Source organism: Rhodnius prolixus, unplaced genomic scaffold, assembly GCF_049639745.1.
Source record: "Rhodnius prolixus isolate KJV_2025 unplaced genomic scaffold, Rpr scaffold_7, whole genome shotgun sequence".
NCBI lineage: Eukaryota > Metazoa > Arthropoda > Insecta > Hemiptera > Reduviidae > Rhodnius > Rhodnius prolixus.
In genome coordinates this window covers 14,410,479-14,438,144 of record NW_027411582.1, presented here as the reverse complement: position 1 = coordinate 14,438,144, position 27,666 = coordinate 14,410,479, and the positions used below count along the sequence as shown (strand labels likewise).

Sequence of the window (27,666 nt, the reverse complement as noted above, 5' to 3'; positions counted from 1 at the left end):
CCGTATGGCCTCTTAAACACCCATGAAATCCTCTTCTAAATAAAGATGCAGTTAAAGTCGATAAAGAGAAAGAAAGACTTTGGAGTACTCATGGACCAGGATTTCAATCCAAAGAGCACATTGATGAAGAGTTCTTGAAGGAAGCTAAAATTATGGGGTTTATGTTTGAACGTTGCAGTGTTATCAAAGATTCCAAAGCAGTGATATCCATATATTACTGCCAGAATCAGGTTTAAACACCACTATTATTTGTAAACTGTATTCAGCAGACTTTATATTTGTTGTGGGACATTATATTATGTTTTATACTATACTGCACTATATTAGTAAAAAATATTAATTGTGTAAAGTTTCAAGTTTTCATCTTCTACTAATAATGCTAACTAACCTGCAAAGCTAATATACATTGTGGTACAGGGTTCGATTCCCGGTCTTGGCCTTGGATTTTATTTAATGGTTAATAAAAGAAATTTACAGTAAAGTATGTTTGCTAGTCGCCTCCGTCCACGACACCTAGTAAATGGTAGTTAGACGTTAAGCCCCGCCTGAAAAAAAAATAGGCGATTACTTTACTAATAATGCTAACTATATTAGAACATTTTTCCAACACCAAACGTCGCTAAAGATCAATTATACGGTGTAATTAACAATAAATGCGTTCCTGTCCAAAACAGAAGGGTCATCTAGAAAATGGCTTTCATTTATTGTGCCATAAAATGTTGGAATGTGACAATCATATGTTTCGCTGTCAATGCGTAGGTACAAAGTTACTGTTTCCAGATCTAAACAGTTAACACATATTCAGAAAAACTTCTTGAATAAATTGAAGATTTTACTGCAATGATGTTTCAGAGCTTTCAACAATTTCATTAAGATGAGGGCATCTATAGTAACTCCCATTAATATTGGGACACCTATTACAAAATGATTTAAAAGGAAAATGAAAACAACATACAAAAGTTTGGAATTTTTTTTTTTTTTAAATTACATTAGCAACATCTGTGGAAATTATATATAAGTATAAATCGATGAAATTCCAAACTGTTAGGTAGTACTTTTTGAAAAAGTGTGAAATAAGGCTCTCAAAAATATTGGGACACCAGAAGTGCTAGAGTTTAAATGTTCTATATTTAAAATCTCCTACTATTTAATAATTGGTTGGTAATAATTTAATAATTGCTTTTTGACTTACAATAGCCCTCAAACGATCAGGCATAGGTGAAACAAGTTTTTGGTTAATTCAGGTGGTGTTTTTTTCCCATTCTTCCAGGAAACTTAGTTTTAATTCATTTTTGTTAGATATTACTCGTTTACTTAAAGCACTAGCTAAATATTGCCATAAATCTTCAATGGGATTAGGATCTGGTGACTGCGGAGAGGTTTGGAATACTTTTGGGCAATTATATAACAGTCACTGGCGTATCACCCAAGCCGTAGGTTTGGGGTCGTTCTCTTGGTAGAATTTAAAAGACCCTAAAATACCCAATTTTTTGGCATTTTTTTTCAAATTATTTTTTAATATATTACTATAAACCATTTTGTCCATCACTCCATCAACAAACATTAATTCTCCAAATCCTGATGCGGACATCTAGCCCCAAACCATAACTGACCCACCTCCACCCGGAGGTGCAGCTTTAAAACCCTTTAAAGTTGGCTGTAAATTCTTCTTTTCGAGTTCAGCATTCGCTTTCCTCCAGACCATATCCCTTCCATCTGGCTAAAAAATATTAAATTTTGATTCATCGCTAGAGTATATCATTCCAAAATTCACTATTTTCATTGAAATATTTTTCGGCAAATTTCACTCTCTTAGCACGATTTATCTTACTGACAAAAGGATTCTTCCAGGCTACTCTACCATGATAGTCGAGTTTTCTTAGCACTCTCCGAACTGTTTCTGCTCCTTTTTTGCTCTCTGAACATGTCAAAAATTTCACACTGAAGTTTTGGAGCACTAAGTCGGTGATCTTTTTTAATTCTTTTAATATATAACGCTGCTCTCTCTCAGAGAGCAGTCGAGGACGGCCTTTTTGTGGGGTTGAAACAATTCTTTTTTCTTTTTGGTAACGCTGAATGATGTTCCACGCAGTAGATGTTTCAGGTCCGATCAGTTTTTCCGTCTCTCTAACACTTTTTATTGTCTTTGTGCAAAGAAATTACAATTTTTCTTTGTTCAATCGTTGTATTTGTATTTTTGCGCGACATGTTATACGTGGCTTGATTTATATAAACTAATTTAATTATTAATTTCATATTGAATATATGCTTAAGGTATATAATTACAAATTGTATAAATATTCGGGCAAAACCTTGGACAAACTATAAATTATAATAGTGTCCCAATATTTATGAGAGGTAGAATTTGCACTTATTATTATATATATTTTTTTTAATCTACCAAAACATTTTTATGTACTTATTTAAATAGTTTTTATTTAATTAATAGTAATTATAAAATGAAATGAATTTATAAAAATTTGAATAAATGGGTGCCACTTTTAATTTTCGTCAATTTTTAACTTCTGTAGGTACTGTCCCAATATTAATGGGAGTCACTGTAAACAAAAAAACAGTCGCCCATTATTGTCAGCACCCTACAATATTATATGATTGTAATGAATCTTTCTGCTTATAGATGTTCATTTATGCAAACAAAAAGTAGTTTAAGTGAAATTGTAAGGTCTTTACTACAAAATTTAATTTATTCCATAACTCCAAATTTTACATACGATTTCCCCAGCTTGAATTTCGGTTGTAAATGTTATTTTGGTTAGACAGTAATAATTCAGAACTAAAGCCATGGGCTTTACAGTTTTCGAACAAATTACTTAATTACAAATTTCCATAGTATCCTTTCTTTTATTTAATTTTTTGTTTTTATAGTTAAACTTAGTTGAAAGTTTGAAATTTTTTTTATCAGTTTGCTATTAACTGCACTTGTGTCCTCTTACAAAGTTCATTTTATTAAGTTTTTATACAACTACTTTTATTACTATTTTTTTTATTAACAACGTAGCTATTAGCTATCCAATTAGCTGATTTAAAACTTCCATTATTACCAGCAAGTGTGCTTCATTAAAAAAAAGTGCTGCATTTGCGAGATTCATAAAGTTGAAATTAACTCAGGTTTCTGAGCATTAAATTGCTCAATTATTGTAACAGATTTTTTGTAAAGAAAGAAGTGACGTCAAAATTAAAAATTTTTTCTTCCATTTTTGTATCGAATTCTACTCAAGTTCGTCTCTTTCGCTTTGTTGGCCTGTTATTAAAGCCTTACTTTTTCCCCCTCTGTGCTTTGTTATTTTGTAGTGCAGTCATAACTTGTTTCCTTGGTTCCACAAGGTCTCTTTCTTCCTGACTTGTGATTTTATCTCGACTGTTCTCCAAAACTGTCTCTTTACTTTACACTCCCACTTTACAATTTCTGTAAATTTCTACCGTAGCAAAGATTAAAACGCTAATCAACATTTTTCAATATTATACTGTTCCATTCATACAGGTGATATTTTAGTTTGATAAGCTGCTCGTTTTTGATTTCAGTTTCTGGATTCTCTTACTTTATTTGCTTTTATTCGTCCTGTCTTTTATTATCTTGGCTTTTTTAGTATTCTGACGCTTTAATTGAGATTCATATTTAATTGGTAAAGATAACTGTCTATATCACATTAAATCATTGACTTGTTTCATTATTTGTTGGTTTAAGATGTAGTCAATAATTGATTACTTTTGTCGGACTGGTTTTTCCTTAGCTACTGCTCTGTTGTCGTTTGAGAAATCTTCTTCACATACACCCAGTGCTCTCTGCCAGTTATTATCATCATTTCCGACTCATCCGTTCAGATTATCAATAAATGTAATGTAACATTTAGTATCATTAGTTTCTTTATTTTGTAAGAATTCAAAAAATTAAAGTATATTTTTTCTACGAGAGAGTATTGATTGCCTTTGGGCCATACCCAATGAAAAGTGAGCAGCTTTGCTGAAATGATTTACTAAAATGTCATTTAAAGATCAGTGTAGATTCATGGAAGTGAAACAGTACTCAAAACAAATTCACTGCAATCTGGACAAATTAATAAATAAAAACAATTGAGACTTTGTAATAACTTTGTCACCTAAATTATGCAGACTTTGCAGCAAAAACAGTTGGAAACCATATGAGAGAAATGTGGAAAAACAGAAAACAAAACAACCTTACGAATTATAACCAGAACACACCATCATAGCTTCAACACCAACAATTATAGGATAATGGACAAAGATGAAAACGATTAAAATATACTTGAGTTCATAAACATAGTTAGACTTTAAAATTTACGTTGATAAATCATAAAGATAGCAAGTAATTAATTATGGATAGCAACTCTTACTCGCCACTCGAGTTGTGACAATTCATTGAACGGCGAGTGAGATGATTCACCTAAGGAGTTCATAAAGTTACAGATTAGTCCAAACACTAGGATCGAAGTGAAATAGAAATGAATTATTTTAATAAATTCTCTGAGAAAGATCTTTATTTTTATTTTTATATTTTGGAAATTGAAAAGACATTGTTTGTCTTACCAAAGCTAATAGAATGTTCCAAACAGTACGATTCTAAAAGGAATTATATAAAAAAATTGCCTTGACCTACAAGATGGTGATAAAAAATTCATACGTTGACATATTTTCGATTCCCCAGTATAATATGAAAAAAAGAAATATATATGTACATATAGGATATATGAATGAGTGTGGTAATGAATAATTCAGTATATTATGTTCTCTTTTTACTTTTTATTTGCTCGCATATTTGATTAAAAAATCAGACTGAGTTGGCATGTTTTTTCGGCTATGGTTTTCAGTAACTACATACCAAAAAAGAACAAAATATGCTGCCTCTCAAAATACAAAAATACGAGGCTGAAATATTCATATCTAAAATACGAGGTGTGTTCAAAAAGTAACGGGAATTTTTAAATTTCGCGGGTTTGGAGAGTCTGATTGTAAAAATTTTTTTTTTATTATGTTGGTACACATGCCCCTGAAGTACGATAAAATTTTCAGTAATATTCATTGTTTACTTCTTAAGTGGCAGCCGTTAAGGTTAGACGTGTTTTTCGAGCTTGGCGATTTTTGTTTGTTAAAAAAAATGGATCAAAGAATTTGTATTAAATTTTGCGTAAAAAATGAAATAAAGTGTGTGAAATGTTAATAAAGGCATATGGTGAGTCTGCTATGAGTAAAACAAGGATTTACGAGTGGTATAAGCGTTTCCAAGATGGCCGCGAAAACGTTGAAGATGACGAACGACCTGGACGTCCAAGCACATCAACAACCGATGAAAACGTGAAAAAAGTGAAAGAAATGGTTATGAACGATCGCCGAATCACAATCAGAGAAGTCGCTGATGATGTTGCCATATCAATTGGCTCATGCCATGAAATTTTTTCGGATGTTTTAGGTATGAAACGTGTGGCAGCAAAATTTGTTCCAAAATTGTTGAATTTCGAACAAAAACAGCGGAGAATGGAAGTTGCTCAAGAGTCACTCAATGAAGTCGACAACAATGCGGATCTACTGAAACGTGTTATAACAGGTGACGAAACATGGGTTTACGGATATGATGTCGAAACTAAGGCTCAATCGTCCCAGTGGAGGCATTCTGGATCGCCAAGACCGAAAAAGGCTCGACAAGTGCGGTCGAATGTGAAGGTTATGCTCACTGTGTTCTTCGATTTTAATGGCATAGTGCATCATGAATTCTTGCCACAAGGTCAAACAATCAATAAGGAGTACTATCTACAAGTTCAACGCCGTTTGCGTGAAGCAATCCGAAAAAAACGCCCGGATTTGTGGCAAAACAATTCATGGAATTTGCACCACGATAATGCACCTGCTCACACTTCATTGCTTGTTCGTGAATTTTTGGCCAAAAACAAAACTTTAACGATGCCCCAGCCTCCATATTCGCCAGACATGGCTCCATGTGACTTTTTTCTATTTCCAAACATAAAGAGAACATTAAAAGGCCGTCGTTTTACAAGCATAGATGACATTAAAAGCGAATCGCTGAAAGAGCTGAAAGCTATCACAAAGATCGAGTTTCAGAAGTGTTTCGAGGATTGGAAAAAGCGCTGGCACAAGTGTATTGTATGCGAAGGGGACTACTTTGAAGGCGACAATATTAATGTAGATGAATAAATAAATATTTTTTTCAAAAAACGAAAATTCCCGTTACTTTTTGAACACACCTCGTATAAGTAAAGTATTACCTACTTTTTCAGACGGACTTCACTTCAAACTAACAAATTAGAGCCGAGGACGCAGATCCAGTAATCATGTTGCTAATTAGTTGTTTAAATTAATAGCATTTTAAAGTCAAAGGCAACTTCAAAAAGAAGACTTCTGCGAAAAGTTTTATTTGCACATTTCAAGTTATAGATTTCACAAATGGTAAGACTAAAGTCCAATTTACCATCCAATGCTTTCCAAAATAAATTTTCGATTCTCCTTTCAACATCTATTTTTTTAGGAATGCTGTGAAATAAAGCATTGACTTTATAGCGCTAAGTCAATTCTCACAATTATCATGCACTAATTTCAAAGAATCCGCACAATCTCTATGAATTGAAAATAATTCATAAGATACGGTGGGACACCTTCTTCAGATAAATTTTTTAAGTTGTTTGCACCAAGAATACAGAATTTTCAAGTATGACCAAAAATAAATAAAAATTTCGTCGAAAATTAATAAAATTTATTTCTAAAATGAAGCATGCATAATTCATAGTGAATAGCCATGAGAACAGTTTGATGTTAAGTGGATGGATGTGCTATTGTCTGTCAATTACAAATTAATTTGTATGACGTTGGCTTGTAGTTAATTAATTTGAAATGAATATGTATTTATCTAAAGTAATTTACATTTATATCAACTTGTTTTTATTGAGTTAGAATTTTAGATTACTTCATACGCGAAATGGATATGACATTGGAAATAGAGTGATTAGCAAGTGTTTTTTTAGGTTTTGTGATATTTTAATCAAGGGAATTTTATTAATGAGAAGTTATAAGAATTAAAATAAGCCGCAAATTAATTTTGCCGTGAAGCAAGGGAATTCCCAAAACTGAAACTCTCATTTTGTATTTTTTTTTTTTTTTAAAGTATTATGAAGGAGCCCAATTTCTATATCAGGGGGTCTTAGCGAATGAATTTCGTCCCCAGGACAAGTATTGAGATGAACATTAATTGGCAGCTCAGCGAAACTATCTTTAACAATCATTTTTATAATATTAATGACATCTTTAAATAATGAAATTTGCCAAATAAGATAATTTGAGAACGGTTTTCGTTTCTAACTTTTAAGTTTATAGCTTACGGCTCGCTAGGTAAAAGCCTAAGCTCAAATCAATCTACCAAACCGCCCACAGTCGATAACAATATAGTCCAATGACCAAAAAAGGATATGTAAGTATATCTGTTACTGCAATGGAAATCTCGCTGGTCTTACTCTCAAAAGGGGAGGACCACCTACAGGTTTTTGCCGGACGCGACAATGGGTAGAAGAATAGTCCCCACAGATTTTTCTTACGCGGTCTCCAGGCTAGTGACAGGCCATGGGCAAATTAAGGGAAAGTGATATCAGATGGGTTTGGTAAGTGATGGTTGCTGTCGTTGCGGTGAATTAGAGACCGCCGAACATATTATTTTTGAGTGCATCTGTTATGAGGATTATGGAGTGCAATAGGCTATCATGTTTGCATTGATAATGATACACTAACCCTGTTGCTGGAAAATATTAGTGCATATGATGCCATTAAACAGTTTGCAGAAGAGGCTCTAAAACGCGGTACACTGTGGGGTGATGTTCGAGGGTAGGCGGAGTGAAAGTGGGAATATTAGTAGTAATTTATTGGATAACTGTGGATTGAATGACATAGATTGGGTAGTTGTCGAGTTTTTAGTGGGCCTCTCAGGAATATCGAGTACTGAGAGGTCAATTAGGATAGGAATTTTGTCTGCATGCGTGAAGTATGAATGTATTTATGGTTTGAATGAGTATGAATGCGATGCAGTTTGTTAGGTTGTTGGCTTGTTCTGTAAAGGTAGCATAAATTCTTTATAATTTAGGAAGGGTACTTTGTTGTGCCCTTCCCTCATATATTCTTGCTTGGGAATTATTCTTGTTTCGGGATCATTGGGGATGAAGTGTAATCATTGGGCTGTTATGAGCGAGAGCTCGGGAACGGCCCATCCGGTGTGTGAAAAAAAAAAAAAAAAAAAAAAAAAAAAATGTAAGTATATTTTTTTTAAGTTTTATGTTTTTCAATTTTTTAAAACTTGAGTTGTTATTTAATTCCATACCAAATCCTTAAAAGTATTTTTCCTTTATTATTTAATTTATTTCCTCTGCCATTAGCTGTTAAGGATTTAATAAATCAAATCAGAAATTGAACAGATCTGAATTGTGCTGAAAATAAGTAGTCCGAAAGTTTACGGCGATACTTGGTTTAGTAATTTCATTTAGTATAATCCCACGATAAATCATGTGCATGTAAGTTTGCCCTGATATTTTGAATTTAAGTTTGCTTATTAAGACATTTTTTTGCAAACAATAAATAAAATGAAGTAAAACATTGAAATGTCTTCTTTTTTATTTAATTGAGAAAATCCATTTGGACAATTTAATTCGATCATCAGCAGAAGTGAAACAAAAGAGAAAAGTTGAAAATTAGTGTTCCACTAATTTATAATTTTTAGTGACTAAAATATTTCTATTTTTTAGAGATTTTTCTGATGATTTTACGGTATTACAATAAATTAATATTAAATGAAATACTAACGAAATAAATAGCTAATTACGTTTTACTAATTCCCTTTGAAGTGCTAAAGCATCTTGGACTGCTTTAACAATGAATGGTAGAGGCAAAAGGAAAGGCAAGTATTCTGCACCATATTATCTGTCCCTTTGCTCAGCATTTCACTTTGCTATCAAGATTAGAGTGTGCTTATTACACGAGGGTTACATTTACTAAAATCAACTTTGAATGACTTTATACTTCGTGATGCTTTTATTTAAAAATTCACAAAGATTATGACATTTTATGTATTTCCTTTTGAGTACATTTATGATTATTAAGGGAACATGAATAAAAGGTGAATTTAATTATTATTATTGTTTTTTTTTTTGTTTTCTTTTTTTGGCATTGGCTTCCGCCATACAGCCAGCATCGTCTAGGTGCTTATCACTAGAATATCACTCACTCTCCATTCTTACTTATAGATACATTCGCTTCACACATTCATCATTCTACTATATACCGCTATTTACATAAACTACTGCTAATGGATGGAGCAGCACTCTGTGCTCCTGCCATCCTTCTCGCTTAACCAAAATTAAAATCACGTAATCCTTCTCTAAGCATTTTGTTCCATTCATTCTAATTCGGCTATAGCTTCTAAATACATTCATATTTCATTGCTAGCTCTGCTATCGACTTAAGCACATAACTGTTGGTGGAGAATATAATGTCTTCGTAGCGAAATGGTGCATCTAAATACCTGTATATATCGTCAAACATTCGTTTCCTTTCTACCACATAACGTGGACATATCATTATTACATGTTTGAAATCTTCCTCCTCATTGCAATCTACGCAAAGAGGAGAGGACCTTTTGTTGATCCTGTGTAGATACGATCCGCACACCGCGTGGTTCGCTCTCAGCCTGCTTATTGTCGTAACAACCCATTTATTCGTGCCAGTTCCCTTAAACCATGGTTGTCTAGGTAACTGATCTGCCATAGTTTTATAGAATCTACCTTTATCACCATTATTGTAATCTGTCTGCCATTTTTGTAGTGCTGCTTTTGCAATTATACGCTTGATATCGGTGTGTGGTAATTTATAATTAGCCATTTCCCCACTATTGGTGGCTTCCTTTGCAAGTGTATCAACAATTTCATTCTCTTTTATACCACAATGACCTCTTACCCACAAAAAATTAATGCAGACTCCCTTCTCTTTAAAAATGACAATAGTTTCTACAATCTCTGCGATAATGTGATTCATTCCTGTAGACTGGTTGTGTATATGTGATAATTTACACAACGCACTCTGGCTGTCACTAATAATGGTATATTTTTTCTCCGACAACGAATAAATATATTTTAAAGCCGATAAAATAGCAATTAGCTCCGCTGTATAGATGGACGCCTCATCTTCTAATTTAATTATCGTAAAATAGTTCCGAACCGGATCATACACAGCACTTCCGACTTTATTATTGATTTTGGACCCATCTGTAAATAAACGATATGAGCCCGGATAATGGGAAGAAATGTAATCTTCGAAGGCCGCAGTTCTCATCTTTTCCGGTACCTTTATCAAGTCGAATATTATTATTGTTACTTTATGCATTTTAAAATGGTTTTGGGTGAATTAAATTGTTCTTTTTTGAACACAAAATTTGGTACATTGGGAATATGTTGCAGAAACAAATATTTCAAATATAAAGGGAAACTAATCCAGCATTAATTTCAGATAAGTCCCTCGTTTTCTTTCTAGTTTTTTTTATTAATTTCGTTTAAAAAGTCAGTCAAGAATTTTCAGTCATTTGACGTCTTGCTGCTCTAAAATTTGGATCGTCTTCGTTCTCCATCCAGATAGTAAGTAATGCGCATTCTTGGGTCCTCCAAAGTGGAAGACGTGTCAAGATGTTTCCCGTTCACGTCGCGAGCTCTCTTCTAATTCGATTGAACAGAAATGGGCTTAGAGATGTTGGCCTTTATCAGACCACTATGTCACTCCTGGGTTGATTGCGAGGAATCCTTCTTATTGATACTTATTGAGGCGCTATAATCTCTTTATACAAAATTCGATTCAGTTTTTCTCACTTTCCGAGAAGGGAGAAATTTTTGGGCAAATCATAGTTTGAGCCTTTAGTGGAAGATTCATATTTATGGGTGGTTTAAATTCCAGCGAATTTTAAATGCCACTCTTGAAGCCTGAGCTCTCCTCTCTGACTGTTAAAATAATTAAATAAAAAATTTATTGACTTCGTTGACAAAAGCCAAAAACCTTTACAGCTTTTGTAAAGCAATTTCTACAACTTGGTTTATCCCCAACGTTTTTGTCGACGACGTATAGCCAAATTAAAAAAAAAAAAGAAAAAGAAACAAAAAAAACACCCTAAAAATGCAGTAATATAATCTTGTTTCAAAAATAGACATCCAGATTTGAGTACATCCTAACCTAATTGATCACTAGTAAACTTAGCCAATTTTTGGATTTTCCAAATTAGGTATTATGAACACTTGCCCCGTAAAAGAATTGTCTCATTACAATCTATCTGAGTGGGTTCGACCCCGTGAAACCACACCTTACCTGCTAAATCAAGCGAGCAGCCTAACAATGATTGATAAAGGACCAACAAACAATGAAGTGAATTGCAAATGTTTTATTTTGCTCTTCTTTAAAATTCATGACACATCATCAGATATCATTTGAATTAAATAATTGCATTTAATAAATATTATGCATTTATTTCCATTCATAGAAATCTCTATTTATGCTCCACCATCATTAGCATAGTTCTTTTTCAACATTTTTTGATTTTGCTCTCTTTTCTCGATAAATATAGTTTATATAATAATATATATATATATATATCTGAATTATATAATCTTTAATATATATTTCATTAAAATATTTCTTTATTTAATTTTAAAATCTAGTACAATGTGAATGTAATCATTTTATTTTTTTTTTTTATTCCAACATACATACTTCATGCATTGTTCTGTTTTATATATATATTTTTTTTATAACATCAATTTTTACAAAAAATATAACTTTCACTTTTAATTTGTTTAAAATTGGAATAATTATTGTTATTGCAATAACAAAAATGAAAAATAATGAAATGGATTATTCTTGGGATTAATTACTACAATAAACAAAATTGGTTTCTATGCCAATTATTTATTAAATTGTGTCGAAATTTGAAAATAGTAACATGCAATAAATAATTTCAATTAGCGTTAACTTTTTTTAAAAACATTTTTACAAATTATATTAAACATAAATAAATAGAGCAATAATACATTATGACAAATTTAAATTTATCTATCTGCTGATAATTTTTTTTTTTTTTTTTTTGAAATATTTAATTATTTTTGATAATCTAATCTAATTAAACAGCAAGGCCTTATTCGATAATTATCCATAAAATTATGTAGTCAATTTAGATTAACATCTCTCTTTCATTCATTTTCTTTTCTCTTTTATTTAAAAAATAAGAAAGTCGATTAAGTGCCTCTAATATTATTCTTTCTGTAACTTAAAAATTATTTTGGCACATTTCTTAATTATAATTTTATATTTGCAAAACAATTCTATTTTAAGAAGCTTTGAAAATTAATACACATTTTTTTTGGATTAAGTGGTGCAATTGATAGTAGATCAAAGATTATTCATTTTTTAACTAAAATAGATTTTCGCACAAAAAGTGTCACATTGTTTTTATCTTTATTTTGTCTCTTTTTTTTAAAATTTTATTACTATTTATTTTTTTCTACTTTTAGGAAGAAGTCTTAAATTTTCTATAAACAATATACTTTTCAGTTTTTAAAGTTGAATATTTTTATAACATTAAAAAGATTTTGATATTTTTCATATAAGGGAGAAGATTTATTGAGCCAGATCTATTTCGATCTAGAAGATCTATCTTTGTCCCTAAGAGTTAGTGTTTCTTCATAGAAGGAAGGCGTTCGTTGATAGGGCGAGAGTTTGGATATCCGGGCTAGGATGATACCAAGAAGTTTCAATGATTTTTAAAAAATATTCAGAAAGGGATGTTAAGGAGTTATTCCTACATAATGTTGTTTTTTAAAATTCATTTTGTTGAATCTATGAATCAAAGATCATTTTCAGAACCAGATTAATTCGGGATAGATTAGGTTCGAAACAGTGCGTGTTTGAAAGTGCCTACCAAGAATGTTTTTTTTTTAAGGTATTCTAGTCCTAGGGATCCTTCGTTCGTATTGTTTTTTGGGATGGCAATAATATCAAAAGATCTACCCGACCAAAAGCTAAATAATGATAATGGTCTACAATACAATCATTTACTTATTAGAGAATATGTTATTTTGGCTATTACAAGAAGTAGCCATTCTAAGAAAGGTGGTTTAGGTAAATTAACAATGAAGAAAAACAACAATAAAACATAACAGTTCAAATTATCCGTATCATTAAACGAAAGTCTTAGTGGTGTTTAGTAAATATAAACATTTTTTTGGGGGGGCCATATTCTAAGAATAAATTCAGCTTGAAGACTAAAAATTTTCAGATCTATGACAATTTTAAATTTTAAACAATCTTTATAACTTCATTATATCCAACTCTTATTAATGAAGAAAAGCTATCCTACAGAAAATTTAATACACTTTCCTAAACTTTCTAAAACTAGTTACTTCTTTTCCAATATTTATTAAAAGATAAAAATATCTTTGGGTACAATTTCGTCAGTATTGTTGGTTTAAAAGCAAGAGCTAATACAAATATGTGTTAAACTTCAATTCTTTTGAAAGATACCATAGTTCGTATGGCTACAATGATAGCATAAACAGAGGAGATTTAAGCAAAGTCAGTTACAATTATGACAAAATTTATTACTTTAAACTTCCACAAAAATTATACTAATAAGTGTCAAAAAAATGACCCAATCTTGTAGAGCAAAGAGAACTAATTCCAAGGGACAAAAACATTTTAGTGTTAAACCCCTTGCCAAATAAGAGAACTTGAGAATGTCTTGAATCATTATCACGTAACTTCAAACTTAAAACAATTCCCTGCACTCAAAATATTCAGGACATCTTTCTACAGTAGAATAACAATCTTAGAATATTAAATGAGACTGTGGGGTTTACAGGTATTAATATTGTCAAGTATTCATTCATTGTGACCTAACCTAAGGGGCTTAGAGATGAATACAGGTCTCCTGCCAATATAGAACTAATGTTCTAAGCCCAACATGCTGCCTTCTACGATCTGCACATTCTTTTCTTTTTTTACTCCACATAACATAGCTTTCTGTGTACCTAGAAATTTTGCAATATCTATTATAAGTCGCTAAGAGTTCTATGTAAGAAACTTGGGGACACCTCAAGGCTTCTTTCAATACACCAGAACCCCAGAATTATTTCCATGATCCTTGCCTTCTGGATCGATGGCATCTGATCAGAGGCTTTGGTAGGAGATCTTTTGCACAGTTCTTTACCTTCTATATCTTTAATCTTATTTTTTTCCCCACCAAGACCCATATATTAATAGTAAGATACCTCAGATCTCAGCTGTTTTTGTAGCTAGTGCAAATGATTTTACGCTTGGGTCATTCTCATTTGAAACAAAAGAAATAACACTTACTCCCAGAAAAACTAAGCTCTACAACAAACCTCTCCTTAATCTACCAACCTTCTGACATTATCAAACCCAAAGTTAATTTTATCCAGTAACTGTATTAAATTATGAAAATTAAATAAAACCAAATAATACATCATTTCACAAGATATTTTTAATATAAATTTAAAATAAATTTCATCTTAAAAACTTTTTGCGGGGCTTTCAAAAGCTGAATCGAGCTAATTCCAAGTTTTGATAATTTTCTATACAATTTTAAACTTCCCGTTTCAAGAGCCCATTAGTATTTTCTAATCAATAAAAGCTCCCACAACTTTTCAATTTAACTCTTCAATTGAATTTTTATTTTTGACAATAAACAAGTGGTTCTTGAATAATACAAATCGTTATTCTTTCGTAGCCCCATAAAACACTTCCAAACAATAACTCAGGTACAAAAGGACTCTGATTAACAACCGGCCTAATCCTGGAAAATTTATTTATTTTTTTAATTAAACTGAAGAGGAAAGTTATGAATTTTTAAAATTATCTTTTATGAAATTTTCGTAATATTTATATAAAATTCATTTTTGCAGTAAGTTTAATAGGTTTTTACCTTTAATTATGATTTTTTTAATCGAAGATAACTAAATAAGTGGCAAACCATTTTGTAATATTAAAATAAAATAAGATATAGTAAAATAGTTTTCTTTACTTTCTCCTTTATTTGTAAAATTCTCCAAAATTAAACACCTCATTTCAGTCTTTGATTTCTCCTGTGAATTTAATTTTTATCATTATTTTTTCTTATAAATTTTTTTGTTCTTTAATTTTTTTTTTTTTTAATTTTGAAACGTAAACAAGCTTGGATTTTTTTTTATTGGAGTTTTTGTTTGTATTTTATTTTTAGCGTTTCACTTAAATAAAATTAAAAATTGCAAGAGCAGGGGAAAGTGCAAAGTATTTTTTATTTTAGTTTACTTTCAGGAGTGTGTTCGGAGAGAGGATTATTCTGTTTTTTTTTCAAAATAATATGTATAAACATTTATTATTGTGGCTGTAAAGGAAATGAACTTGGTTAGAGAAGATGTGAAACAGTTTTGAAGAGGGCTGAATGAAAACTATGTTTTCCCCATTTTCATTAATAATTATTCACTTTCTGGATCAGAACGTGGACTAGCCACCTCTTCAGGGATTTTACGACTCAGCGGATATTCCAGCATGAATACTTGCTGATATTCTCAAGACTTAAATAATTCACTTTGGATTGGCTGAAGCAGTTTGCGAAGCCTAAGTAAATCTTTAACTACTGCTCTCTACTTTCATTCAGATTTGGAATCTTTTAACTTTATAAATACTACCTTTTATACCTAATCTCAGAAACACATGGGAAACACAAAATCTTTTAGATTGAAATATATTTTTCTTCAACGTTTTCTCTTAACTTCATTGTAAACCTAAAAATTCTCTTTCTTGCCTTTATCACTCGAAAGATTAATTTAAGCCTAGAAGAGTTGGTGATACATGTATGAAACAGCCTTATCATTCTCAGATGTATATTTTTAGAAGCTGAAAGACAGGATGCGGCCAAAGGTTAAAAATCTTGATCAGCATAAAAAGTTAAATAGGTATAAAATTTATACTCTGAAAATCTTGCAACAGTGTTTGAAGAACAGCTGAAGAAAATGATTAAATAGAGATGCTTTAGGATCTCATCAGAGCATGAGAAAGAAACATAAGTCGCAGAGTCTTGTACCCACAACAAACCATGTGTTTTTTTCCCTTCTATGCAATACCATAACAAAAAAAAAACTAGATTTAACATGAGGATTAATGCGATTTTGTAATCTGACCTAATCAAGAGAAGGCAGTATCTTCTAAACAGCTTAATGATTCAGTTCTTATCAACCTAAACCAAACTCATTACCTTTACTTCTTCTTTATATATTGAATAATTTTATTGTATTGTTAAAAAGAAATCTGTCAACCACTTTAATTTGTACATTTTTTTCTCCTAAATTATCTTTAATCAATAAAATTCCACCATTTAATACACTACTTTCAGAAATCTTAATTTAGCCGAGATGTTAACCAGCATAATTTTTACCCCATTTAATTATATTATTCATTCAAATTTAAAATAAAATTACCTTAAAATCAAAAACATTTTTTTCGTGGTTTCTTAAATTTCCAAAATTACATTTTTGTTTTATAATTAATTTAAGAAAATTCTTATTTTAAATGTTTATAATTTCTTGTTATGTATGCCTTAAGTATTAATTATGTTCATTTATACTTTTGCTTCTTTAGAAAATTAAACATCCAATTTTTTGTTTTTGTATAATATTTTTAAATTTTTATATAATTTTTATTTCGTTTTATAATTTTACCACACATATTATAATTAAACATTCAATTAAGTTTAATAAACTTTTAATTTTTTCTACATAATGGCCAAAAATAAATATTTAAAAATTATTTGAATTGCATTATCGAAAAATATTGTTTTACAATATTTTATCTAATATTTTAAAATCTTTTTAAAAACCGAAAATATTTATGACAATTAATCTGACTGTGATGAAACTATTATACCAACTGTTTGGAAACAATTTAATTAAAAAAATCTAACTATTTATATTAGAAGAAAATTTAGATCAGTTCGGGAATAGTTAGAGAATCAGATTTTGGGCAACCTTTTTTTACTTAACTTTTGCTGTCTAGTACTTATGTCCATCAAAATTGCTAGAGATTACACATTGAAGAAGTCACATTTTCCTATTTTATTTTCAAAATATTTATGATTTTTTTATTTTTTTTATGAGTTTATTATTTAGGCCCTCATCACCGCAAGTAATTTTTTTCAGTTGGTAATGTTTAGATTTTTTGAGCCTCTGCATCTAGAAACAGGATGTTATTTTTTTTATATCCACATTTAAGCGACAGATATTGTTCAGTAGAATATTTTGCAACTAAAATTTTAGGTGTTTCAGTCGATAGTTACATTTTACAGAAACTACTATGTTCAACCTCCTGCTTATTGCCAACTTCCTTCGCGAATGAGGTTTCCTCATTTTATGTATTCTTAATTTATTTGAAGTACAATCATCAATACTAAATTATTTATGTTTTAATATAACTAGTAAAAATCATGTCTTCGTTTTATTAATAGATAACCAGGTAATAAATGTTTTATTTCTTTTTTATTATAAGCCTCTTTGGGACAGTTTTGATTTGATACTTCTCCCCTAGGCGTGGACTTGCATCTCTTCAAATAAACATAAGTCAACTTTGCAGATTACAAATCAAAAGATTAAATCACTCCAGGTAATAGTTATACCAGTCATTGTTATACTTTTTAATAACAGTGAAGTTCCTGATCAAGGACACCATCTGTAGCTGTAAAGTACAGCAATAATTTATGATTAAAAAAAACTTGTCGTGGTCATGGCTGAAGAAATAATTTAATGCCGACTGATGGTAGATTATTCTATTCTTAGGAAATATGCACTAATCTCGAAATGGCAGCACATTATATCGGACAGGCTTTAAGTTTATTGAAACATTAAATTATTAAAAAAAACAAAAAAAAAAAAACAAAGTAAATAAAATAAAAACTGACTTCTACTATTATTATTATAGTGGACCAGGTCTACGTAGTCGGAATCAGTCTCCACTAGTCCTAGTTAAATAAAGAGAGATAAAATAAAGCTAAACTTCTTTTAAAATTCAAGCCCAACATTCATTATCTGTTCTCATTCAGCCTTAGTAGTTTAGTATTAGTTTAAACAAAAGCTGTTATGTTTATACTTTTAGCTTTTAACGGAACCATTATTTATGAATTTTAAATTTTGTTGAATTGAAAAAACTCCTGACATGCAAAGTAAAGGGCTTTTGCAACTACGCACAATTTTGTTTGCAACAACAGTTTTTTCAGGTTATATATTTTCCAATATGAAAAATCAATACCCAAATAAACATATTTAAGTTCTCAGAAAAATCACAATCAAATAAGTTGTCATAATATAGTAAACATTAAGGTAACTTTTACCATTGTTAAGTAAATAAGCTTTAAATAAAATACATTACATAAATAAATCATTAAAATTACAAATAATATGCACATTTATTTTCTAATGACTACATTCTGACTAGATATCGCAGCTTTTATGACTAATTGTTTTGTCTTATTACTCCTTATAAATTTAAAGTGCTTAAATAATATTAAAAAAAAAACTTAGATAAACTACCTTTAGGTTTTGGTTTAAAGAAGTGTTTTTTGAATAAATAATTACTTGAAAACAAAAAAATAATAAAATGCAAAATCTTAGTGCGTGACATTTATAATTTATGAAAGCTAGCATTAAAATTAAAAGTTTTTCGTTTTTTGTCTGAATTTCTACGAAAAATTTTTGAATTATTTAAAAAAAAAATTATTAAAGAGGCTTTTATTTGTTTATTAACAATTTAAAAATTAAAATATAATTAATAAATTAGGCCCAAGATTTTTCTTTTGTTCGTATGTATGACTTAAGTTCAAAAAAACTAATTTGAGTTGTGTTGGTGCATTCTTTTTTTAAATATTTACTTAAATAAAGGTTTAGATTATGTATATTTTTCAATATGTTTTTTATTAGGGAACATTTAAAATCTACTTGGAACAGTATCAAGAAATTACACATAAAAACTGTTTAATTGGCGCTAAGGCAATTCTGGAAGGTCTTCAAGAATAGTTTCAAGATCTACCTTAGAACAATCTGACGGCATCAAGGATATTTAGTACTATAAAACTGTGATAGGAAAACGCTTGTTAAAAGCCTTTCTTTAAATTTTGTTTTTTTCAGAAATCGTATATTTTTTATTAATATGGTGGCTGGAGGTAGCTTAATTCCGTATCGATCATAAACGCCACAAATTTCAGGAGAATCAGATCATGACATGATAGTTACAATCAACAAAAACTAACAAAAGAATGAAAAATTTGTACTAATACGATTCTGTCCATCTTCATTAAAAGAATATTATTTTAAAATAACCGAAGAAATGAAGAGTTCAACGTTAGCAAACCTAAAACCAAATATGTATTTAGATTTTCTCGAAGATGGGAAACTCGGGACACTCATGCGATTACTCCCGCCCAACTTTACAAACAACACTTATACTGACATCTCCAGCTTTTACTTCATTTCCATGCCCTTTCAAGCCAGTTATTATCAGCAATTATTTGGATGTAGCTGCCACACAGGAAAATTTTCAGATTATCGGCTAGGCAAGCTCTAGCTTACTCAAAAACATTGACATTCTTGAATATCCACATGGGCCATAGAGATCTTGGATAAACGAGAAGGTTAGAACCTACCTCATAGACGAGAAATAATGGTTTTCTTTAACTTTGTCAGATGCCAGATCTATTCGGAGAAAATAGTTTTATTATGCAATATTAAATAATTCTGTTATGAAGAATTCAAATTTTATATTATTAGCTAAAATCACAAGATTTCATATTTTATAATTCTACCGTTAAAACTTGCCAAATAATAATTTATTTCAAATTAAGTAATAAATATCAGCTAACTGTTCACACTTTACACAGTAATTTCTTGTAACTGTTAGAAGAAGCTTATTTACTTTATTTTAAGTAAATTAATACAGTCAATTATTTACTTAAAAGTAAAAATTAATCTGTAATCAATTCAAATTCCATTGTTTAATAGAAAAGATATTTTACTTTAATGTTTAATGCTGTCATAAAACAAGAAGGGCCTTTCGGTTCGTGTATTTAAATAGTTCAGTGAATTAACAAACAGAAATTCAAAATCGCATATGTACATTTAGAAAAACCTCAGAGGTAATGACAAAAATACCTTCTTTTTTTTATATCACCTTGTTAATTACAAATTAGATCGTAAAGCTCTCACAAATTGACTCGAAGATTTAATTATTTTCTTAACAAGACGTCTAAAAATAATTTTTGTTTTGTTTTCCTGTTTTAAAATTCAATAATAAATAATAATAAAAACCTGAATTTAATATTTATTGTTAATAAAATTTTGAAGATTGTCAGGAATATTTTAAGTGATTTTGTGAATATTTATTTCTTTGACATGGAGTTTGCTATAACAGAAAATTAATTTATAAACCAAAAGTAAAAAGTATGTGGGTTTTAAAAACTAAAAAATACAATAAATTAAAAATTTACTGAAAATAAAATTTTTGGACGGCATTGCCTGATGTATCTTGTATGCATAAACAAACAACGTTGTCCCATACTTTATATCCAGGTATTTTGTACAAATTTTGTCTGCCCCATAATCTCACAATCTTTCACCTCAGAGAAATATCTAAATGCACTGATGCGCTTATTATTTTTTTATGTTTATTATAAAATATTATTATTTAAGAATACAAAAATATAAATTGTATACAGTCTTTGTTTGTTCATTCATTTTAGAGAAAAAACATTAATAAATTCTTGTTTTAAAATTTTATTTTTAAGAATAAATGCAGATATAATTTTTTTGTTTTGTTTAAATTAAGTTGAATTTTTAGAAGTAGCATTTATTTTAAAAAGCTTTTTAAATTCATGAAAAAATTAAATTAAAGATTTTATTGTGCCGACAGCTTCTGATTTATTAATGTTAAGATAAATGGCGAGTATTTATCTTTTGAATAACTTTAATTTTTGTTTTGTTTAGACAATTAATTTAAAAAAAAAAATTCTTTAAGATCTAAAAAGCCCCTTCTAATGAAAAATTTTTGTAATTTTTTTTATAATTACAATTTTCTTTTCTTTCAGGAGAAACAATAAAAATAAACACTAACACAAAAAATAAAAATATATCTCTTACATTTGTGTAATTTGTCACAGAAATCTGGGAAAAAATGTATAAATCCTAATCTTTTGCTGATAAAATCTTGAGATAGATAAAGGTGTCACAACAATTAAGTTTTCACAACTATTTATTATAAAATCAGTAATAATAATAATATTAATCCGCAGAAATATTGCAGTTAGATGGGAATAGAATACTTATAATAATTTTCTTTTCCAGTAAAGAGGGAAGGGAGGGCTTGTAAGAGGGCCACTCTACAACCAAGATACTGCACAGAATTCTAGGTCAAAGTTGTTAGCTTCTTCATTGATGAATTTATTTTATTAGGGCTTCTCCATTATTTGGTTTGTTTTTCTTCTTTATAAATTCATTGTTGGGGTAATACTTTCAGTAATGCTTGTACTTCATCAGCAACGGCAGATAGTACAAATTGGAATTGTTGTTTTGTTGCCACAGCGCCAGCTCTTTGATCTCGGACATGTTCTAAAGTAGCGGCTATATCTATCTCTTTCGCTCCTTTTGCCATTCGATTTAACACCATATCTAATAGACAATACGCACCACTTCTACCTACACCGTCACTGAAAACATAGAAATAAACATTATCAAAATTTTCATTTCTATATTGTCGTTGGATTGTTGCGTGAATTCGGACCATTCTTTTATATACTATAATATATTTATTAGCTAACACTAACGGTGAAGTCGAACAGATGCATTTGAAAACTAATCGTCTGTACCATTATCTTTCAAAATCAGATTAAGATATTAAAGAATGATTAAAAATAAAAGTGCCACTTAGTCTTGAAGTTCAATCTATATTGAACCTGCATGATTAACAAAGGATCCTCTTGTTTCGAGAAAACGACAATTTTCAACATCAACGACTCTCTAAGATCAGGTTTCTTCAAAATTCAATTGAATTTTTAAACTTTAATTAGATTGTAAACAATAACAAATGAAAAATAATTAGAACCAGGTCTTCTTACCTGCAATGGACCACTATCGGGCAGGATCTTCCTCTAAACGATTTATTCACTTTTCTGAAAATAAATGATTTCAAATTATATATATTATATATTTTTTAAATTAAGAAATAAACTATGCTTATTTTGGTGATAAAGCTCATATCGTTTATTTACAGATGGGTCCAAAATCAATAATAAAGTCGGAAGTGCTGTGTATGATCCGGTTCGGAACTATTTTACGATAATTAAATTAGAAGATGAGGCGTCCATCTATACAGCGGAGCTAATTGCTATTTTAACGGCTTTAAAATATATTTATTCGTTGTCGGAGAAAAAATATACCATTATTAGTGACAGCCAGAGTGCGTTGTGTAAATTATCACATATACACAACCAGTCTACAGGAATGAATCACATTATCGCAGAGATTGTAGAAACTATTGCCATTTTTAAAGAGAAGGGAGTCTGCATTAATTTTTTGTGGGTAAAATTGTTGATACACTTGCAAAGGAAGCCACCAATAGTGGGGAAATGGCTAATTATAAATTACCACACACCGATATCAAGGGTATAATTGCAAAAGCAGCACTACAAAAATGGCAGACAGATTACAATAATGGTGATAAAGGTAGATTCTATAAAACTATGGCAGATCAGTTACCTAGACAACCATGGTTTAAGGGAACTGTCACTAATAAATGGGTTGTTACGACAATAAGCAGGCTGAGAGCGAACCACGCGGTGTGCGGATCGTATCTACACAGGATCAACAAAAGGTCCTCTCCTCTTTGCGTAGATTGCAATGAGGATGAGGATTTCAAACATGTAATAATGATATGTCCACGTTATGTGGTAGAAAGGAAACGAATGTTTGACGATATATACAGGTATTTAGATGCACCATTTCGCTACGAAGACATTATATTCTCCACCAACATTTATGTGCTTAAGTCGATAGCAGAGCTAGCAATGAAATATGAATGTATTTAAAAGCTATAGCCGAATTAGAATGAATGGAAGAAAATGCTTAGAGAAGGATTACGTGATTTTAATTTTGGTTAAGCTATAAGGATGGCAGGAGCACAGAGTGCTGCTCCATCCATTAGCAGTAGTTTATGTAAATAGTTGTATATAGTAGAGGGATGAATGTGTGAAGCGAATGTATTTGTAGGTAAGAATGGAGAGTGAGTGATATTCTAGTGATAAGCACCTAGACGATGCTGGCTGTTATTCTTGTTACATGCTTCTATTTGTATCCAGTATTATCTCTAATGTCTTTCTTCTTAACGATTTTTAAAATAATTCTGTTTCAAAACGTCTCTTGATTGAAGTTACACTTCAAAAAAATAAAATGCCTGTCATAGAATGTAAAAAGTACAGCTGGCAATTCGTAAACGATATTAAATACTGAACTTCTCGAAATTTTCAATTATTTGAACCAAAAAACGTATTCATTCATTCAAAATATAAAATATTTTACGATGACTATGATGCACTGCAAATTAACTTACACACTTGAAAAAGAATTCTGCAATCGGAATAAACAGTACTGAATAATAATAAACAACTAAACAAATAAGTTGTTAAAAAATTGTCTTTTCTTGGCCAAGTATGCCTTCAATTCTTCGAATCCATGTTTAGTAACTTTTAAGTATATACTTACCTCCTGAATTCTAGAAGCGGCTTAGTTGAAGCCGGAACACCACCTTCTGGCCAAGACAAGAAATGGAATTGTGTGACGGTCCTTGTTTCGCCGGTTTTCAAATTCTTCAAATAGAAACTTCTTACTAAATAATCATCGCACCAGATGTGTTCACTAACTAAATGAACCTTAAAAAAAAAGAATCAATTTATATATTTAAATATGAATATCTGAAACTCACATTTATTTATTATCTACACAACAAAACTTATTGATTTAAACAGGACACTCCTGAAGATTCAAAACTGCACACTGTTATTAATATTAACACTCATAATCCAACTAACATTGAACCTTTAATTTAATAAATAAATCGTTTTAAAAAATGGATTGGGTTTCTTTAGAAAAGAACGTACTATGCTAATTAGTGGCGTTTTTTCAACTATTACAGAATGTAGATCTAAAAGTCTTCTCCGAATAACACGATAATTTATTTTTGGAAATTATTATTTTTATAGTTGATGGCTCCTAGAGAATTCCCAAAAGAAATTCCTGGTTAGAATGAAAACTTAACAGTTAAAAGAACATTGGTTATATAGTCAAAGGAGAATTCCATTAGTTATGTAATTCTCTTGAAAGCTTCAAAGTATTTTTATTTTTAAATGAAGCAAGATGTAGCTTCAGTCTCAAGAAAATCAGGCAAAGGTTGTGGAGCTTACCTGAACAAAATAGAAAAAGCAATTCTAATTTTAAGACCATAAATGTGAGAATTTGGAGCAAATATAATGGTATATTAGGCGTACAGAATTTAATGAGAAAAACTGTTCAGCTCCCACCGTGAAAAAATGATGAAGTCATTCCATTCAGTTACATAAGTGTCCCCAGGAAGTTAGCTTATTATCTGTGTCATTAATAACGCACAAATAGAACTGAGAATATTGGTGCAAGAATAGGCTAATACTATTGATTTTACGAGAGAAAAAAAAATCAATTTCAGCATGAATTCTTATATCAACAGAAGGTTGCCATAAATATTTAGAGAAATAAAGTAACTATTTTACCTCGTAGATGTGATACAATTCAGAACCTTCTTCCGGCCAATACCTATGACACAAAGAAGCATCTGCATCGCCTAACCGAGTCAACATCACCATAACAACACATCCTTGTTCCCAAACCATCTGCCATAAATCTGGCGCTGTGTGTGGTAATGGTCCTTGTGTAACTATGTATGCAGCATTGCGTGGGTCATGGTCGGTCTATTCAACATTTATATTTTTTAATTTTATTTAAAAATATATATTTTTTTTAAAAAAGTGACAACTAATAGGAGAAAAATTCTTTTATTTGTACTAACAATTGTTGATGCGTTTATGTAGTCAGATCCTGTTATGTTAGATAGTTCATTCAGTACAACACGAGCATGATCGTAAGGAAGTGCATGAGGATAGCGATTCTTTTGCAAGTTTTCTGGCTGCAATTAAAAAAAAAAACCATTTCAATGGCAGTTTATTCAAAGTAAGAGAAGTAAACATGGAAATTTAACATTCTTTCTCTATTCGAAATACTATTCATTTTCTACTTAAAATGGAATGTTATTTATATTAAAATAAAAAGCTTTAAGAAGAAATACGAGGTGTGTTCAAAAAGTAACGGGAATTTTTAAATTTCGCGGGTTTGGAGAGTCTGATTGTAAAAAATTTTTTTTTTATTATGTTGGTACACATGCCCCTGAAGTACGATAAAATTTTCAGTAATATTCATTGTTTACTTCTTAAGTGGCAGCCGTTAAGGTTAGACGTGTTTTTCGAGCTTGGCGATTTTTGTTTGTTAAAAAAAATGGATCAAAGAATTTGTATTAAATTTTGCGTAAAAAATGAAATAAAGTGTGTGAAATGTTAATAAAGGCATGTGGTGAGTCTGCTATGAGTAAAACAAGGATTTACGAGTGGTATAAGCGTTTCCAAGATGGCCGCGAAAACGTTGAAGATGACGAACGACCTGGACGTCCAAGCACATCAACAACCGATGAAAACGTGAAAAAAGTGAAAGAAATGGTTATGAACGATCGCCGAATCACAATCAGAGAAGTCGCTGATGATGTTGCCATATCAATTGGCTCATGCCATGAAATTTTTTCGGATGTTTTGGGTATGAAACGTGTGGCAGCAAAATTTGTTCCAAAACTGTTGAATTTCGAACAAAAACAGCGGAGAATGGAAGTTGCTCAAGAGTCACTCAATGCAGTCGACAACGATGCGGATCTACTGAAACGTGTTATAACAGGTGACGAAACATGGGTTTACGGATATGATGTCGAAACTAAGGCTCAATCGTCCCAGTGGAGGCATTCTGGATCGCCAAGACCGAAAAAGGCTCGACAAGTGCGGTCGAATGTGAAGGTTATGCTCACTGTGTTCTTCGATTTTAATGGCATAGTGCATCATGAATTCTTGCCACAAGGTCAAACAATCAATAAGGAGTACTACCTACAAGTTCAACGCCGTTTGCGTGAAGCAATCCGAAAAAAACGCCCGGATTTGTGGCAAAACAATTCATGGATTTTGCACCACGATAATGCACCTGCTCACACTTCATTGCTTGTTCGTGAATTTTTGGCCAAAAACAAAACTTTAACGATGCCCCAGCCTCCATATTCGCCAGACATGGCTCCATGTGACTTTTTTCTATTTCCAAACATAAAGAGAACATTAAAAGGCCGTCGTTTTACAAGCATAGATGACATTAAAAGCGAATCGCTGAAAGAGCTGAAAGCTATCACAAAGATCGAGTTTCAGAAGTGTTTCGAGGATTGGAAAAAGCGCTGGCACAAGTGTATTGTATGCGAAGGGGACTACTTTGAAGGCGACAATATTAATGTAGATGAATAAATAAATATTTTTTTCAAAAAACGAAAATTCCCGTTACTTTTTGAACACACCTCGTATATATAAATAAACAACAGCTTTGGATGGGTACTCAGAATTCATGCATTTCTACATTTTGTTTTCATACAAAATAAAAAAGAATCTTAAAGTGTCTTTTATTTGGCATATTTCCAGGCACTATGCCAACATAAAATTAGGCTTGGTTTTAGTAAAACTAATAAAGTTTATGGCCTAGAGACTTAAGTTGCACTTCTCATTATTCGTCAAGGTATAACTTTACATACATAGAACAAGGGCGTTTTATTCTGGATTCTAATTTTTAGAAGCAAATTGTTTCAAACCTTATCATTATCTTCTAAAAATCAAACCTACCTATATTCATTTAAACAATACACTGCATTAACTTTCTCCTAAATACTCACTCTTTGTGCAATAGTGGTTGCACTTGGATCTGCTTCATATGCACACAGTGCAGCCCATTCTGAGTCCAACCTATCTTTATTCTTCAAATGTTCCTCCATGTAAGACTGTGAGAATTTTATAAAAATTAACAAACAGAATTTATAAAATATTAATTCTTAATAGAATCCATGAAGTTGTGAGCTCACCAGAACCATCTGGCCAGTGGCTACATCCATGTTGGTTAGTGCTGGTTCTTCAGTCCTGTGGAAAAATAATAATGTGTTAATTAAATTTCTAAAAATTGTTTTTAGCAGCTTCATAAAAGTTATTAGAAATTATTGTAAAGTATTGTTTAATGCTTTTTTTTTTTTTTATAAAAAAAAAAAACTAATTTATGTTGTTGCCATTCTACAAAGCGTATTTCTCTTTTTAAAAAACAAATTCTTGCAGATATCTGTCATCAAAAATCTAAGAAAGCCTTTACTAGCATTTAAAGCACATGTTGTTTGTAAAAAAATATTGAAATATAATTATTTAATATAATAAACTTG

The 27,666-nt window shown here is 30.7% G+C and overlaps 1 protein-coding gene across 4 annotated transcripts in view; it reads right to left on the bottom strand.

Annotated features, from left to right (window-relative positions):
- Positions 1-12,125: 12,125 nt before the first annotated feature.
- IA-2 (tyrosine phosphatase IA-2) overlaps positions 12,126-27,666 on the bottom strand; it is a 142,733-nt gene continuing 127,192 nt past the window's right edge. For all 4 annotated transcript variants that reach the window (XM_074114177.1, XM_074114178.1, XM_074114176.1 and 1 more), the window contains 7 exons: positions 27,322-27,376; positions 27,136-27,240; positions 25,183-25,299; positions 24,887-25,084; positions 23,847-24,013; positions 22,205-22,258; positions 12,126-21,796 (listed from right to left, as the gene is read on the bottom strand). In XM_074114177.1, the coding sequence (XP_073970278.1) occupies positions 21,583-21,796; positions 22,205-22,258; positions 23,847-24,013; positions 24,887-25,084; positions 25,183-25,299; positions 27,136-27,240; positions 27,322-27,376 (910 nt within the window). In that variant the 3' untranslated portion in view covers positions 12,126-21,582. The remainder of the gene's footprint in view (positions 21,797-22,204; positions 22,259-23,846; positions 24,014-24,886; positions 25,085-25,182; positions 25,300-27,135; positions 27,241-27,321; positions 27,377-27,666) is intronic.